The sequence below is a fragment of the Myxocyprinus asiaticus genome, chromosome 12 (assembly GCF_019703515.2).
Source record: "Myxocyprinus asiaticus isolate MX2 ecotype Aquarium Trade chromosome 12, UBuf_Myxa_2, whole genome shotgun sequence".
Classification (NCBI taxonomy): Eukaryota; Metazoa; Chordata; class Actinopteri; order Cypriniformes; family Catostomidae; genus Myxocyprinus; species Myxocyprinus asiaticus.
The window spans coordinates 24,080,936-24,097,420 of record NC_059355.1 but is presented as its reverse complement, the minus strand read 5'-3'; the positions used below and the strand labels follow the sequence as shown (position 1 = coordinate 24,097,420).

The 16,485-nt window shown below is 36.5% G+C and overlaps 1 protein-coding gene and 1 long non-coding RNA gene across 3 annotated transcripts; both read left to right on the top strand.

Annotated features, from left to right (window-relative positions):
• The first annotated feature begins 1,113 nt into the window (after nt 1-1,113).
• LOC127449138 (uncharacterized) lies at nt 1,114-4,980 on the top strand. 2 transcript variants are annotated; one of them, XR_007898670.1, is made up of 5 exons: nt 1,114-1,176; nt 2,955-3,037; nt 3,126-3,191; nt 3,361-3,437; nt 3,838-4,980. It is a non-coding gene; the product is annotated as an uncharacterized LOC127449138 (long non-coding RNA). The 2 variants fall into 2 exon arrangements; XR_007898669.1 differs by lacking the exon at nt 1,114-1,176 and adding an exon at nt 1,692-2,127.
• Nucleotides 4,981-14,107: 9,127 nt separating this feature from the next.
• Nucleotides 14,108-16,024, top strand: LOC127448986 (transcription factor Sox-14-like). Its single transcript, XM_051712011.1, has one exon. It carries the CDS (start codon nt 14,495-14,497, stop codon nt 15,209-15,211), a length of 717 nt encoding a protein of 238 aa, XP_051567971.1. The 5' UTR covers nt 14,108-14,494; the 3' UTR covers nt 15,212-16,024.
• The last annotated feature ends 461 nt before the right edge of the window (nt 16,025-16,485 follow it).

The window sequence follows — 16,485 nt, the reverse complement described above, 5'->3', positions numbered from 1 at the left end:
CTAATCTTTTATTTCCTTCGTGTTCAAATAAAACTGTGATAGAGCTCAAGTGGCATGATGCCGGAGCAGTGCCCGTTCACAGAGGCAGGCTTGGGAAGTTTAGATAGGAGAACATATGAACAGCTGTAGGGAACCGTTTCACATGTATATGGCACCTAAGCGATCGGTGTGCGAAAGCAGCTTCGCGCAAAGTGACGACAGTCAATTTGCGGAAGCAATTTCATGCTATAATATGCTTCGGCGAATAGAGAATAGAAAGAAACACAGAATAAAATATAACACTTAACCCTTTCGCACGTACGTTCCATTTTTCTGACTGTCACACGTGAGTTTTTTATTAGGGGTGTAAATCGGACATTTCATCACAATACGATCTTATATTGATTCTCTTAGCCTGCGATCCGATATTTGCCGATACTTCAAAGTCTGCCACAATACGATTTCGATTTGATTCGATTCAGGGCCCTGCGACCGATATTCCGATATTATGTGCCTAATTTACACAATCAATAATAAAAAAAAAAAAATTACCCTCAAATGCAACCAAAATATAATCTGAATATTTTATTGAGCTCTCTGAAAAGAGCAAATTTAGTATCCACATTGGGACATCCACAACAAAATAAGGTACTTCAGATGTTGAAAAAAATTATTCAGATAATAATATAAAAAATAACATCACACACAAGTGATCATCAATTGTTTGATTGCAGCTTATTTTTCAGTTTAATCCAATTCAAAGTACTTACATACCCATGACTTGTTTCCAACTATCTGTGCTATCTGCGGTTTTCTTGGCTTTAACTTCTTAGTGATGGATCGTTAATGAACGATTCATTCGAATCTTTTATGTGACTTAGAAGAACGAGTAGTCTCAGAGAGTGATTCGTTCGTTTTGTGTTGGCCGCGCATGTGTATTGGCGCAACCTCCGTTTGTTACATGAAAACCGCATAGGCGCTGTACAGGAAACAGAAATGATTAGTTCACCTCTCGAGTCTTCTGGTCCGAGTCGTTCGTTCTTTTGTCACGTGACAGCCGTATACCCTGCATTGCACACACAGGAAACAGAAATGATTAGTTCACCTCTCGAGTCTTCTGGTCCGAGTCGTTCTTTATTTGGTCACGTGACAGCCAGTGACAAAAGGACGAAGGACTCGGATAAGAAGATTCCAGAGGTGAACTAATCTTTCTGTTTCTCATAATTTGTCTTTGGCTGCATTATCAGTTTTTCCTTATTAGGACTATAATCAAAGATTGCGTAAGTAGACGTGTTGGGGGGATTTGGCTATTGAAAATGTAACATAAAATGATCAGTAAAATGTCAGTAAAATGATCCGATCTTCCCATCACTACAACTTCCACCGTTGTTATAAAAAATTCTGTTAAAGTTAACTGGGATAAATGTAAGTTAGTGTGTTGATGTGTAGATGTGTAAAGTCTTATAACTGATGTTAGTGCTGGGCAGCAGGTGATTTCTCTTTCCCTCATTGTCAAGACGTTTCACATGATGGTTGAACTGCTCCATGGTACTTTTAAATAGCAAATTCTCATGTAAATTTTAAATGGGTCGCATGCGAAACGATATCGATAGAAGCCCGAATTAATCGCGCATGTAAGCCGCTCTGCGTTTGTCACGAGGGCTCGCATTTTAAAGAGCGCCCGGTTGACGCGCGCGCACTGATCCTGTCACTGGTCTGGAGCTCGAGTTCCGCGGGAAGCACGGTTGACGCGCGCGCACGGATAGCAGAGCCCATTTTGGCTTCACAGACCCTGCGCACATCGTAGTTTCACATGAAAAGCTTATTTAGCACTCATAAAGTGAAATGAAATTAATAAAGTTGCTTCATCGCCTGACAGGAAATGCGTACGGACGTGGCTGACATGAGAGTATTAAAATAAAGGTGCATCTTAAAAAAATTGTCTATATCGATATTTAGGCGTTGTATCGATAACATTGGATCGTTAGTTATTGGATCGATGCATCGTTACACCCCTATTTTTTATGTGCTTGAAATTAAATGTAACAACATGTAACCGTCTAAATTCCATCCTGACGCAACAAGACAATCACAAGGCATTTTGTAGTCACGTGACACTTCGTAGCTGGCGCGCCAGGAGGAGTGTAGGTGAGTAAACTAGGACACGTTTAGCTTTATTTTCTATTCAAAACCTCTAAAAATTTAAAATATCTATAAGCTATAAGAAACATACTAACCCACAGTTTATGTTGCCATTATTTTTACTACTTGAGCCTTGCATTCCACTGGTTTTACAGCCGACGCACATTAGAGTAAATGTTAAGCTTCATTTTCACTTCAAAACCTCCGAAAAACATGCATAGACTATAATAGACGCATGACATAAATATGTTTTTCCTACAGTCTTGTAATTCTTTATGACATTAGATTTGTCATACTGTACAATGCCATCATGCCTTTTCACTGCCTTTTTAATCTATTTGGCAATGCTCAGTACATTGCAGCGTTTATTACTGTTTATTTTGTTGTGTTCACTCATGCTCACTTTGATGAAAAGTTATTGTTTTAGGATTTTTAATAGGATATATTTTTCAGCTAAAGTTACGGTAGGATTGCTTTGGTATTGATAATAGTATTGAACATAATATTACAGCAATGAAGGCAGACATTGTCATTATTTACAATTAACTGCTCATATGTTTCACCATGAAGGGAAAAATCCTATGTAATGTAAAATATCATTCAGCATTGCTTTGTCAGAGACATGTCAATTCAGTGGTAGTATCATATAGCATTGCTTTGTCAGAGACATATGTCAGTTCAGTGTTATTATAATAATGGTAAAGAATTTTCATAAAAGATTTCATTAAATTAAATATGACTTTTTTTTTAATTAAATTGATCAATAACAATAAAATATTATGATGGTAAGTAAATAATATGAATAAATAATAGCATTGCCTTATCTTTTGCAGTCTCAATAAGGTTTCAGGATGTGGCACTCCACAAAAACATGGGCTAACACAAAAGGGAGTGTTGCACATCTCTCATGTACTTGGTGAGTACCTTACTACTTTACTACTCTGCTTTCTCTTTGGTCATTTTGCAGGTGATCATGGTCATTCTCATCCTGTTTGCCCCCACAGGCCCCGTAACATTGCTGGGAGAATGTGGGACTGGTATACCAGTATCCTTCCTCACATAAGGCGTCGGTAAGTTCATTACAACAGACATAGAGATCCCAAGCCCTTCATAATGGTGAATGTCTGTGGTGGATCCGATATAAATAATCATTTGCAAATCACTTGCAAATACTCAGTGTGCATGTTACACACAAAAAAAGAAAAAAAAAAAGAAAGTGAAATCTGTTTTTTTTTGCAGGTATAAACTAATGAAATGCCAGCCTACCCTTCCACAAAAATGGAACAAAAACACGCTGAAAGGAGTGTTATTCACTTGTAAGTTGTAAATGTCCTGAGTCTACACGATGTGAAGTACTATGTTACTTGGCTCTGCTTTATCAAGAGGTATAATGAATGACATATTGAATAATGATAAAATGTAACCAGTTTTATTACAGTTATGGTTAAACAAAAAACTCAAATTTCATAAACCATGGTAATTTCAAATAAGAACTACTTACAAATTTCATTAAAAAAAAAACAATATACATATAATACTAAGCAGTATGAAACATTAAATATTAACGATAAAGAACATTTAAACAACCTTTTATAGGTTCAGTAATGTTTGAGTGTGTGGTACTCCTCAAAGCATGGAGTAACACACAAGGGAGTGTTGCACGGCACACATATGAATTTTGTAAGGCACCTCTCCTTTGTCTTCCATGTGCTGAAGAGACAGACCTTGCAGTGCCGCCTGGTCCTGCTGCCCTGGGAGTTGGTTTGAGGAACTTCAGAAGGGAAATGCCTGGCTGTCAGACGCGGGGGTTTGTCTGAGGCAGGACGGCCCCCACTGCACCTATACCGTGGTGAACTGTGCTCCTCAAGTAACCCTTTCATCAGGTTGATCCTGAATTGCAGGGAATCAGTGGAGTGCCCTATTAATAGTAAGGGGCCAGTAAGGACATGACAATGGACCCAGGGATCCCAAGTCCCTCATAGTGGTGGATGTCAGTGGTGGATCCAGTGTACATCACACAAAACTACAATATCAGCTCAATTACATTAATCTCAATTTCATTTACATTAGTCAGAACCTACTAAGCCAGCTTTCCTTTCACTCCAGGTGGTGTTTTCTCCAGCTGTTCTGCGGCGTAGCGGTTTGTTTCCTGATCTCCTCAACAAGCTCCTCTGTTATAAACATTTTCAAACACTAGACCTCCGTGGGAGATGCAGGTGGGGTCTGACTTTGAGGGTTAAAAAACAAACAAACAACTGATGTCTAGGAGGGATAAAATTGTTGGTAGCTCTCCAGCAGGAAGAGCTTACCTCCTCCACCTCCTTTGGTGTGGTGTGTGCAGGTGATGAAGCAGACATCTTCAGAATTAAAAAAAATATTTCTCTGATCTCCTCATCTGTTAATTGTTTTCTTTTAAAAGCAGAAATCTTTTCTGTGGCAATTGTGTAAATAAAACTGTAAATAAATGCAATTAGCTAAAGAATTTGTGTGTGTAAAATCTGTGACAAGCGCCATTGCGAGTCTGAGGTAAAAGTGGCATGCTGTGACACTTGTCATCGGGGTAAAGGGAAGACTACGAATCATTAAAAAAAAAGAAAGAAAGAAAACTATGAAGCATTACTGATGTCAATCCTTTATTTCAGATTCTTAGTTTTTATACAAAACATCTTATTTACTGCATAAAAAATGTGTTATTAGATCCTCAAATATGTCAAACATATGCATTTATATAACTTATATAATGATTGTATTATTATCGAGATAAACGTAATTATTGATAGGCTGTGACCATGGCCATGTTTGTTTACATTGCAATGCAGACTTCAGAGTCCAGAGCCTGTCAACATAATATTTGTTTCATGTGAATAAAACATTAAGTTTGAAAGATGATTGTTTTTCTAAATTATTTTTGCTGCTGTCATATGCCAATGTGTAGATATGTGCTGTAAACCTGTATTCTAAAAATTATTTGAATGCCTGTTACATTTATTTTATCATGTGTTTGAAAAGACTGTTTGAGCAGCTATTTTAGACATAAATGACAAGCACTTAGCCAGTCTTTCTCTCCATAGCAGCGGCAGCACGACAGCAGATTTGGTGAGTTTCTTAGTTTTTACCCTATTATACACAGTGTATGTATATGGACAGTAAACTTTTCTCTCTTATGGCAATAGAATTGAAGAGGGATGACTATTGGCCACCACTAGGGGCATTTAAAATACACTGAAAAAAGAAATCTGCAGTTGTTTCCTCAAGGAAATACTTTCATTGGTGTAACCTAATTTGTCATCTTGATTTAGTAAGATTATATTACGTTTTTTGAATAAAACCAGTAATTTTAGATGTTACTAAGCACATTTGATAAATTTATAAATTCTGCCAAAAACTGTTGGTCAGCATGTATAATATTCAAGATGTGCTATATATGTGGGACAGCCATGACTGCGAATACTGTTAACTGAAATAACAATGTTTTCACTGGGCTCATAAGGCACCGAAAAAAAAGTTAATAAACAAGGTTTCGGAACATAACAGTGGTTTTCATCTCCAAAAAACACACAGGAGTACTTTAAACTGATTCAAAGTCAAGCGATCTGAAAAGCGCTTCAGAGAGCAGTTCTAATGGGTAGCCAAATAGAATTGTCTTTTGAACTGCTGCTCTATTGAGAATCAAAAAGTGTAAGGGAAAAGGAGAACTGATATCTCACAATGCAATAACAGAACCCCCTCCCAATAAAAAGTGCCAATCAACACTTGATGCCAATGTTTATTATTTGAGTTTCATCTAAATCAATTTATCTGCATTCAAAGGCATTCAGATCTTTTAATTGAATCTCTTTTATCACTGCCTTTTTGGTTTTCTTTGTACTTTCCTTTTACAGTACTGCACTGTGTACCTTGGTTCTAAACCTGGTCCCAAGATGCTTTTTTGTATTTTGTTCTTCTGTTGAATTATGTATGTTACTATAAGTGTCTGCCTCTAAAAGAAGGGCATAATTTGTGTGAAGTTCATTTGTGAAATAATAGATATTCTGAGTTTGTTAGCATCTGGGTTTATTAAAGGGGTAGTTCACCAATAAATGAAAATTATCTTATAATTTACTAACACTCATGCCATCCCAGATGTGTATGACTTTCTTCTGCAGAACACAAATTACAAAAATATTTCAGCTCTGTATGTCCATACAATACAAGTATGGTTGCAAAAAAATGTTCGCTCCAAAAAGTACATATAGTCATTATAAAAGTAATCAATTTGACTCCAGTGTTTGAATCCATATTTTCAGAAGGGATATGATAGGTGTGGGTGAGAAACAGATCAATATTTAAGTCCTTTTTTGCTAGAAATTCTTCTCTCTGCACAATAGGGGGTGATATGATGAAGATTGTAAGTTACCAAAACACAAGAAGAAAAATGTAAAAGTGAAAGATAAAGTGGAGACTGACTACGCAGGGAGGATAATTTATAGTCAAAAAGGGTTTAAATATTGATCTGTTTCTCACCCACACCTATCATATAGCTTCTGAAGACATGGATTTAACCACTGACATCATACAGATTACTTTTATGCTGACTTTTTCGGCACCCATTCGCTTGCGTTGTATGGACCAAAAGAGCTGAGCAATTCTTTTAAAAACCTTAATTTGAGTTTAGCAGATGAAAGAAAGTCATACACATCTGGGATGGCGTAAGGGTGAGTAAATTATTTTCATTTTTGGGTGAGCTAGTCCTTTAAGGCTTTCAGTTGTGGACAAACTTGTACTTTAGATTAGTGTTAGTGGTTTTTGCAGGCTTGTTTAAAGACCTATTTTGTGTAATTGTATTAATGCATTTTACTTATTTGTTTTCTACAATCCTCTTTTTTTCATCTGGTTCCTCAAGAGGCAGATCTAGCAGTCTCTCAGAGTCACAATTACCTATCAGGAAGCTGAAAGTGTGCCGCAAGTCATCCTGGCCCAGAGCCAGCCTTTCTACCTTTTAATGAAGGTCAGAGAAGAGGCCTCATTTCTCTTTTTGGGGGATAATTCATCCATATCTCCTGTTATCTGTGCCTGGCCCCTTTAATCCTAATTGTATTGTATGATTGTGCGATGCTTGCTTCTGTGTCTCTGAAGCATTACCCTCTTCCTTTCATTATCAACCAATGCCTTGAACCTCTTTTAATTTCCATTCTGTTATATTTCATTCAATCATTGGCTCTGTCTTTCCTTTTTCATTAACTCTGCCCTTTGCACAAGGCATGCGATTCTCTAAGGGGCACTTATTGGGTTCTTTCATGAAAAATCACATTGTAAAAATATTTGACCATGAGAATTGTCAATTTTATATGTCTCCCGTTGGTCATACATTTCTGCCTGATGCTCATTTCAGTTTTGATTAGGACTTGGTCCCAGCTATTGATAATCACAGATTGATATGGGGAGTGAATGAGGAAGAGGAAACAGATATGTAAACAGCTGAAGATGGACTGGGCCTGGCTGTGACTGGACACTTTCCCAGACATGTGGCCCAATCCTGAGGCAACGATGGCCTGTCTTTCACCATTTCCCCAAAATAGCCTTATGCTCATCACTCTTATAGCTGTCCAAAAAGGGCCCGGGATGGTGCGTGGGCTAATGAAATTTTTCCTAACCAAACAGCATTTTTTGTAAATATATATTTTGCAAAGGTTCCAGAAAAATGCTGGCTGTGACAGCTGACTAAAATCAATTTCCACACTGGAGAGAAATGGGAGCCAAGAGCCACGGCCAGAACAAACACTGGCAATTTGAATATGCGAAATAATGTCAATCTGTGAGGAGGAAGCGGGCTGGGGGAGGGTGATTGAATGGGGGGGTTGTGTTGAGGCAAGACTCCACTTTTCAACCCACTGTCTCACAATGAATAGAATATTCTTAAATTTTACCTTTGAGGCTGGCAGTCAAAGTGAAAAGTTGCTTAGTGGTTGCTCAAAATATGCCATAACAATTTTTAACTACCATTACAGTCAGTGTGTATATAAGTGGCTGACACACCAACCCTTAGGGGTGAAAACATTTTGATTCAGTTAATTTTTCATAAGTGCCATTGGTCTTTAAGTATTTAATTTGACAATGTAAAGGTTTCATTTGTATGGTGGCTACTTTATTTGGCCTTTATTTCTAGTCAGAAATCAACTACAGTAAGTAACCGTAGCTATCTTTTTGTCATTTAAGTATCTATCTAGCATTAGCTTGTATAATAACAAGGATTTCATATGCATCCATTGGTTTAAGACTAATTGGTTAAACTACACTACTGCTACACATCTTTTATGTGATTACTTTTAATGTGGTCACATGTGACTGAACAAAAACATGTGAAGATCATGTGTTCACATATGAAGTTCAAGTGATTTTTCTTATTTTTTTTTTAAAAATTTTTTAGATTAGTTCTTATTAGTGTTATATAGAATAGGTCTTTTTTATTATTACTTGTGAGCTACTGTATAACAAAAGCATTATATCTCTGTAGATGTTTAGGAATGGGAGGTTTTTTATTTTTATAGAAATTAAAGCTGATAGGTTGCACAATAGAAAATTACAACTATTAAAAAAAAAAAGTTAAACCTTTAAGCCTGTTGGTGGCCTGTTAAAGCAGTTTAATCATGATGCAGTCAGCTTTAAGACATCTTTAGAATTTATTTTCTGGCCTGCATATGAGGTGACACCCAAGCAAGAGAGGGACTCAGCTTGCTCTTGAATAATGTCTGCATTCCCACTAGGTCAGACATTTTAAATGCTCTTCATATGAGAGCATTTCCGTTGTTATCAGACTCCCATTTCCGCTGTTGAATCCGAAATGTTACGCACTGAACTTAACTTACCAAGATAATTCCTAGGGGGTGAATATTGGCTTACAAATCAACATGCAACATAGTCGCAGAGGTTTCTTGGCAGAGCACACTACTAAATTCTCAGAGGGAAAACATCTATTGCAGCATCATGCGAGCAGAATCACAGCAGTAAATGGGATGTAAAAAGAATAAAAAGCATTGAAATGTCAACACGGGTTTGTAAGGAGTCCTGAGTGGGACCGCGAGTTAGTAGTGGAAAAAGCCACTTAGCGCTTCAGGACCATGGACAGCCACCGTCTCCATCTCACGAACTCTGTCTGAAACATGATCGACAGAACACGTGGGATGTACACAATGTTATCGCTGATACTGAGAAAACACGGACAACCACATTAAGGGCAATTGCTGTTATTGAACTTACCCCTCGTCGTTGTAATAATTCATTTTAGCTTCATGTTCCATTAAAAAGAAAGAAAGAAAGAAAGAAAGAAAGAAAGAAAGAAAGAACATTAGTTTGCTAATTTGCTCTTAGAAAAATACTGGATTGATTACCATAGATATAAAATATGGTAACACTATACAATAAGGTTCCGTTTGTTAACATTAGTTAACTACATTAGTTAATATGAACTAGCAATGAACAATACTTTTACAGCAATTATTAATCTTAGTTCATGTTAATTTAAACATATAATAATACATTTAGAAAATAAAAAAACTCATTTGTTAAAATTAATTAAGCATTATAAACTGACAAACAATAAACAATTGTATTTTTATTAACTAACATTAACAAAGATTAATAAATGCTACAAAGAATATATTGTAAATTGTTTGTTCATGATACTTAATGCATTAACTAATGTTAACGAATGGAACCTTTTTGTAAAGTGTTACCATAAATACATAATAGCCTAAAGTACTTACAATAATAAACCCCATTGACTTCTTATTGATTTCCTCACCAAGACAGTTTATTTTAGATATCCCCTGAATTCTTGGTTTTCATCGTCACTGATTAGCCTAAAGTTTTTGACGGGAAAGTTCTGGCAATTCTGATTATTTTGCATTTCGTGGCCCTGTTCGTTTATAAGCCATTAAGTAGGCTATTAGAATAAGCCTTGTATGATTTGCCTTTTTTATTTAAGTAATTTGACTTTTCAGTTGTGGACTAATCATGAATAGTGCTCGTCCCATACAGCAGGCGAATTCTTGTAGGTGGATCATCTCAATAAACAGTTTCACTCAACTATTGAGCTTACCATCAAGCTTTAATTGACGGGGGCTCTGCTAATGACTTCTTGCACTTATCGACTTCCGCTGACTTTGTGCATCTCAGACGACCTGTAAATGCTTGGAGTACTTACACTTTAACAAAATATTTTCTCTTTATTTTATTTATTTATTTATTGCGCTACCAAAATAGTTCTGCTGTCGTAAGTCGCCTGTGAAAAAGGACTGGAACAGCCAAGTAATTTCGGAAAAAAGAAAGAAGACAAAAAAGTTTTCCGTTTGTTTAGGAGAGCAGTTCGGACCGTTAATCTAACCTGCACAGACACAGCTTCAGACCTTAGCAAATATTCACCATCAAAACGTAAATACGCATGCACACAGTTGCTCTTGTTGACGGGTTTTTAAGTTCCCCGGTAAGCAAATAAAGAGGCGAAAATAGTTCACTTAGCACACGTAAGCGATCCATGCATCGCAAGCGGAATATCTCCTCCAATATGACGAACTCCCATTAAATGAGGCGCGCGCCTTCAGCAGCATGCTTGATTTCACAAATCTTACTTCATTTGGCTTTGAGTACATCATCTATGTGTCAGATGCGGTGTGCCCTAATAATTTCTGTTAATTCCCGTTGTAATTTCTGTTTCTATCAGGCTGGTTTTCTCTGGATTTCAAGTTGCTCTGCTCTCGGATGTGCTCTGAAATGGAGACGGAGGCTGAGAGGCGGTGAAACGGTAAAGCTTGTTGGAATTCGAGCCGGCACTACTAAGAAACACACTTCATGCTCTCTAGACGCATTTTATCATCAGCGTCTCGCTTAAGTCATGAAGGATTTTGGCTATACATGGGTTTTGCTTAATTTAAGTGGGTGAAAAAAAGTTAAATCGTTAACTCTTAAATGTTAAATCGTTAGTGAAATTAAGTTTGATCATCAAATTAGCCTACATTAAAAGACCATTTTTGGGTGTATACTGATGTTTGCTGTTTGTGAAAACTGTACCTATATACGTATAAATGTGTAACAAGAAGTCCAGGTATTTAGTTAAAAAAGCCTGTAGCGTGTATTTAATGTGCAGAGATTCAAAGGTAGGGTATGTGTCATCTACTTTCCGAGAAGTAGCATGAGCAGAGTTATGCTGCTATGACATTGCAAAGTAAAGTCACAGTTGCAACAATAAAAGCAGTTAAAAAAAAAAAAAAAATATATATATATATATATATATATATATATATATATATATATATATATATATATATATATATATATTTATTTATTTATTTATTTTTTTTTTTTTTTGCGGGGTTATGTCCTTTACTTAAGGCTAAAAAAAAATAAATCACATTCACCTGCATGCGGCAAGATTGAAACTCCTGCATATCCCGTGTTTTAGTCCGTGGTCACATGCCTGACAATCAATGCATCTGTTCACAGCCACCATATAGAGTGGGATAACAATAACGCACAAACCAATAAATTATATAAATTAATTTAATAGATAAATGAACAAAGTAATACATATTTGCATGCATACATGAGTACGACATTTATCCCCCAACAATGAAACAAGTTTTCAATTAATACCTCAAGATCTGAAATAACGCTGTAGCCATCGTGTGTTACGATGGAGACAATATAGGCTCGTGAGCAAAATTACAGACAGATCTCCCCTCATGTCACGCTTGAAGGCCCCTCCACGAGATATCACATATCTTATACATTTCACCCAATAATTACACCCGTGCCTCTCATATATCAAGCTGCTTGCCTCGGGCTCATTAGGACCCTGATCTTTTTTAAACACTCAAATTTGCATGTTAAAGCGTTTGGTACACTTTAGCTCAACACATTACCTTTGATTGAGTCATATTCCTGTTTACACACCTGAGTAGATCTTGACATTTGTGAATGACTTAAGGAGTTTATTTATCAGATAAAAGGAGAAAGAATGAGCGATCACGGGAAAGACAGAGCAGTATTTAACGGCATTATATATATATTGTCATTAGTAATATATATATATATATATATATATTACTAATGACAATTAAGGCCATGTTACTGTGACAATGAATGTTAGGCTTTAAGCAATTATATGAAATCAGAATAATCTAATAAAACATTTTTAACAAATATCCGTGCAAACATCTGTTAGAAATAGAAAAAAAAAACAAACAAAAAAAAAAGGTTTTTCTTGATTATTAGTGGGATGTAATGATATAGGTAATGAGGCACTGGCATTGTTTTCAAATGCCAAATTGCGTGGCGTTACCATTCAGAAAGAGTCCATGGGCATGTTCGACACATATGAGATTACAGCAGCAAAACAGGTGCAAGCCCCAACCCAGACTGTCCCAGGAGAGCTTTGGACAATTGTTCTCATTTAGGAAATATTGGCCTGGGGGCAACTGCCTCAGACAGCACGCTTAAATTCAGAGATCTTTAATACCATTTGTCTTCCCATTTCCCCTCTTGTTTAGACATTTTAACACAAAAAAAAAAAACAAAAAAAAAAAAAAAAAAAACAACAACAAATGAATAAATAAATAAATACATAAAAAATCATGTTGTTTAAAAAAATAAAATAAAATAAAATAAAAAAATGGCAGCTGTGGTTGCCAGAATAATTATGTAAAAAATACAGTAAAAATGTAAACAACTTTACAGAACAACCTGTACATTTTAAAGTTTAAAACGGTTGTAATTTAAATTTTAATAATAATTAAAAATAAAATCTGTTAAATTTACAGTAAAAAAACAAAAAAAAAAACAAAACAAAACAAAAAAAAAAAAAACGTCAAACTTGATATTAACCTTTTGAAATTGTAGAACTCTGCTTTTCACTTTATAAGGTATTGTTAATCACCGTATAAATTACAGAAGAGCACATGATGACATGAAGTTCACCAATAGTGGCTCTTCCAGGAGCAATGACCAATAAACATGTAGAGAGAGTGCTCAGATGTGAAATTAAAATTATGCAAAAAACATTAACTAAACTAAATCAAATATAACACAGACAACCCAATGTACATAACTGATATTTAAAATAAGAAAAAACATAACTATTCCTATAAAATATAATGGAATACGATGGGTCATGCAGCGAATTCTGGGAACGCCTGATTTTTATATATTTTTATTTTTTTTACTGTTATTTTAACAATAATTTACTGTAAAAAGTACATGTACTCTCTTGTTAAACATAAAATAAAATGTTACCATTAATTATACAGGAAAACCATACTTTTTACATATAAAATATGTAATTTTTACAACATTTTATTGTAAAAACTACTGTATTGTCTTTTAAAATATATTTAAAATGTTACAGTCTTTTACTGTTAAAATTACAGACATTTTTTTTTACAAATGTACTTTGTGGTTTTAATGAATACGCTTGCCATATGCGCAGAATTTGTGGTGTTGTTTACATTTTCAAGGAATAGGCTAACTATGGTATAATATGAAACACTAATAAACACACTAAATAAATCTGCTTTAAAATTAAAGATAAAGAAAATCTAATCAAATATGTTAAGCAAAGTAGGCTTCTTCGATGTGTCAGAACCATTTTGAATTGTAGTTTTTATTAGGCTACTGCTATAAATATTTACTTTAAGTGCTCACATACACCCTTGTTCTCACAAAAACTGCAATGTTTAAAATACAGTTTAGTCTATTCATCAGGCATCATTCGTCTCAGAAGGATTGACGCTGGTAGATGTCAAGTTGTATTACAAAAAAGGTTGAAGGTCTGCGTTTGTAGACCTTCGACTAAATGGATTTGGGGAGGGAAGAGAGTCACCTCCTTTTCCTCCCCGATCTTTGTTTGTGTTGTAACATACATATTTTGGTAGGTATTATGTGGGTTTCTCTGTGCTGATTGGGCGCTCAGGTTGGCGCGTGAACGCCCTGCGATTATGTCAGATCGCGTGCAGAGAGAAGCAGCCCAGCCTTTGAACCTCACCGCTTTTGGCTCTCATTCACGCGCTTCTTCTCATTTCCCAGCCAGGTGCTTCGCGGGGCGAGAATCCTCCGAGAAAAAAGCGCGCAAACAGACTTTGCCTCCCGCGCTGGATTTTGTGGCGCGCGTTGCTGTTCTTCTCTCAGCCCAACAGTATCTTTTGAAGACGAAAAAATCTTTCAACTTCACGACAAACACGGAAGAATTACTGGAGTTGTTCCCCCCTTCCCCCGTTTGTGTACGGATCTCCAGAAGTGGCATGATCCGTGTCTGTGTGCTAGACAGGTGAATACTCTTTTCTCTTGGAAGAACTTTTTGTCGTTAGGCTATTTTAACAAAGAACTTTAAACGGACGCTGTGAAGATGTCCAAGCCGGTAGATCACATTAAGAGACCCATGAACGCCTTCATGGTCTGGTCAAGAGGTCAGAGGAGGAAAATGGCTCAAGAGAATCCCAAAATGCACAATTCAGAGATAAGTAAAAGACTTGGCGCCGAGTGGAAACTGCTCTCTGAATCCGAGAAGCGACCGTACATCGACGAGGCCAAAAGGCTGAGGGCTCAACACATGAAAGAACATCCAGACTACAAATACAGACCCAGACGCAAACCCAAGAACCTCCTCAAGAAGGACAGGTACGTGTTCCCTCTGCCCTACCTGGGCGACGCGGATCACCTGAAGGGACTTCCGGTCTCTGCCACGGACTCTCTCTTAGGTTGCTCGGAAAAAGCCCGTGCGTTCCTGCCACCGACATCTGCCCCTTACTCCTTCCTCGACCCGAGCCAGTTCAGCTCCAGCGCCATCCAGAAGATGACAGAGATGCCGCACACGTTGGCCACCGGCACTTTACCTTACGCATCATCTCTGGGATACCAGAACGGCGCGTTCGGGAGCCTGGGTTGCCCCAGCCAGCACACCCACACTCACCCATCGCCCACAAACCCTGGGTACGTGGTGCCCTGTAACTGCACCGCATGGTCGCCATCGAGTTTACAGCCGCCTGTTGCCTACATACTGTTCCCAGGTATGACCAAGAGTGGGATTGACCCGTACTCATCAGCACACGCCGCTGCTATGTGACTCTGCCAATAAAAACAGTCTCCTCTTTGAAAACTTGAATACAGCAATGCATGTACATAAGAAGAGAGGAATGGTCGAGACATTTATACTGAGCCGTGTGGACATGGATCCCAGCACGGATCTTGGAATAGATGTAAAGCAGGTGCCCTGAACTGTAAGAAATGTAAATGTTTAAACGTTTATTATTATGGCTACCGAATTTGGATGCCTTTAATTTTATTTATTATGTACAATTTGATGCTATAATGATGCTATTTTTTGTTTTATCAGTTAAGATAATTGTTTTTATCATATTATTATTATTTGAATGACTTTGATTTGCACAATTAACGGTTGGGATTCATGTTTATTGTACAGCCTGTTGTATTTACTTTTTTTAATTTTTTTTATGGCACTCTGAAATTTAAATGAAATGACTATAGGGATTTCAAAGTGAGAAATTCAGCGTTTAATATATTATACGGGTTATATTGTTAATATGATCAAACCGGCACCTAAAATTAGTCTATTTAAAGTATCAAATGAAAAAAAAAAAAAAAAAAAAAAAAAACTTTTCTTTCAATATCTTTAATTTTGGCATTTTTTTTTTCTTCCTGTGGTTCAGTGCTAGTCACTCATTCATTTAATTTCAGAAAGATCTTAAAGTTTGAAGCGAGCAGTTCATGTTGTATTTTTTATTTGCGATGGTAACTTAAATCATGTAATGTTAATGGAAAGGAAAATGTATCTAAAAGTGTGATACCTCGATTCTTTGTTCATTTGCCGAGCAAAGACATTTTGAATAAAGATAATCTGTCTTTAAAAAAAAAAAAATAATAAAATAAAAAAATACTTAACCCTTGTTATATTGCATATTTAAACTATTAAAGAATCTTCACTTTGGAGAAGATCCTATGCAGTCTTGACAAAAGGTAGCCTAACAGAAAAAGAGTACGGTGAACGTTTTATAGACGTTTGATCTTCCAGTTATATATTCAGTTAATGGCTTTTATTTTTGCAGTAAAATTAAGATAAATTTGGTATAACAGACACGAGAACACAGGCCTACTATATCTGCTAAAACATCTGATTAGATATCTAAAATAATTATCATCTCAATAAGCAATGCTTAAATGGTCCAGTGTTTTGGTATAGGTTGTCTAATAACCATCTGGCTTCTCGGCATAGATTGGAGAAGAACTCTGTCAACGCGTGGCGTTCCCGAATGCTCTGTTGGGACCGCGGGTCCAAATTAAATGGCAAAACAATTACTGTACCGGGACGCTTAGGGAAAC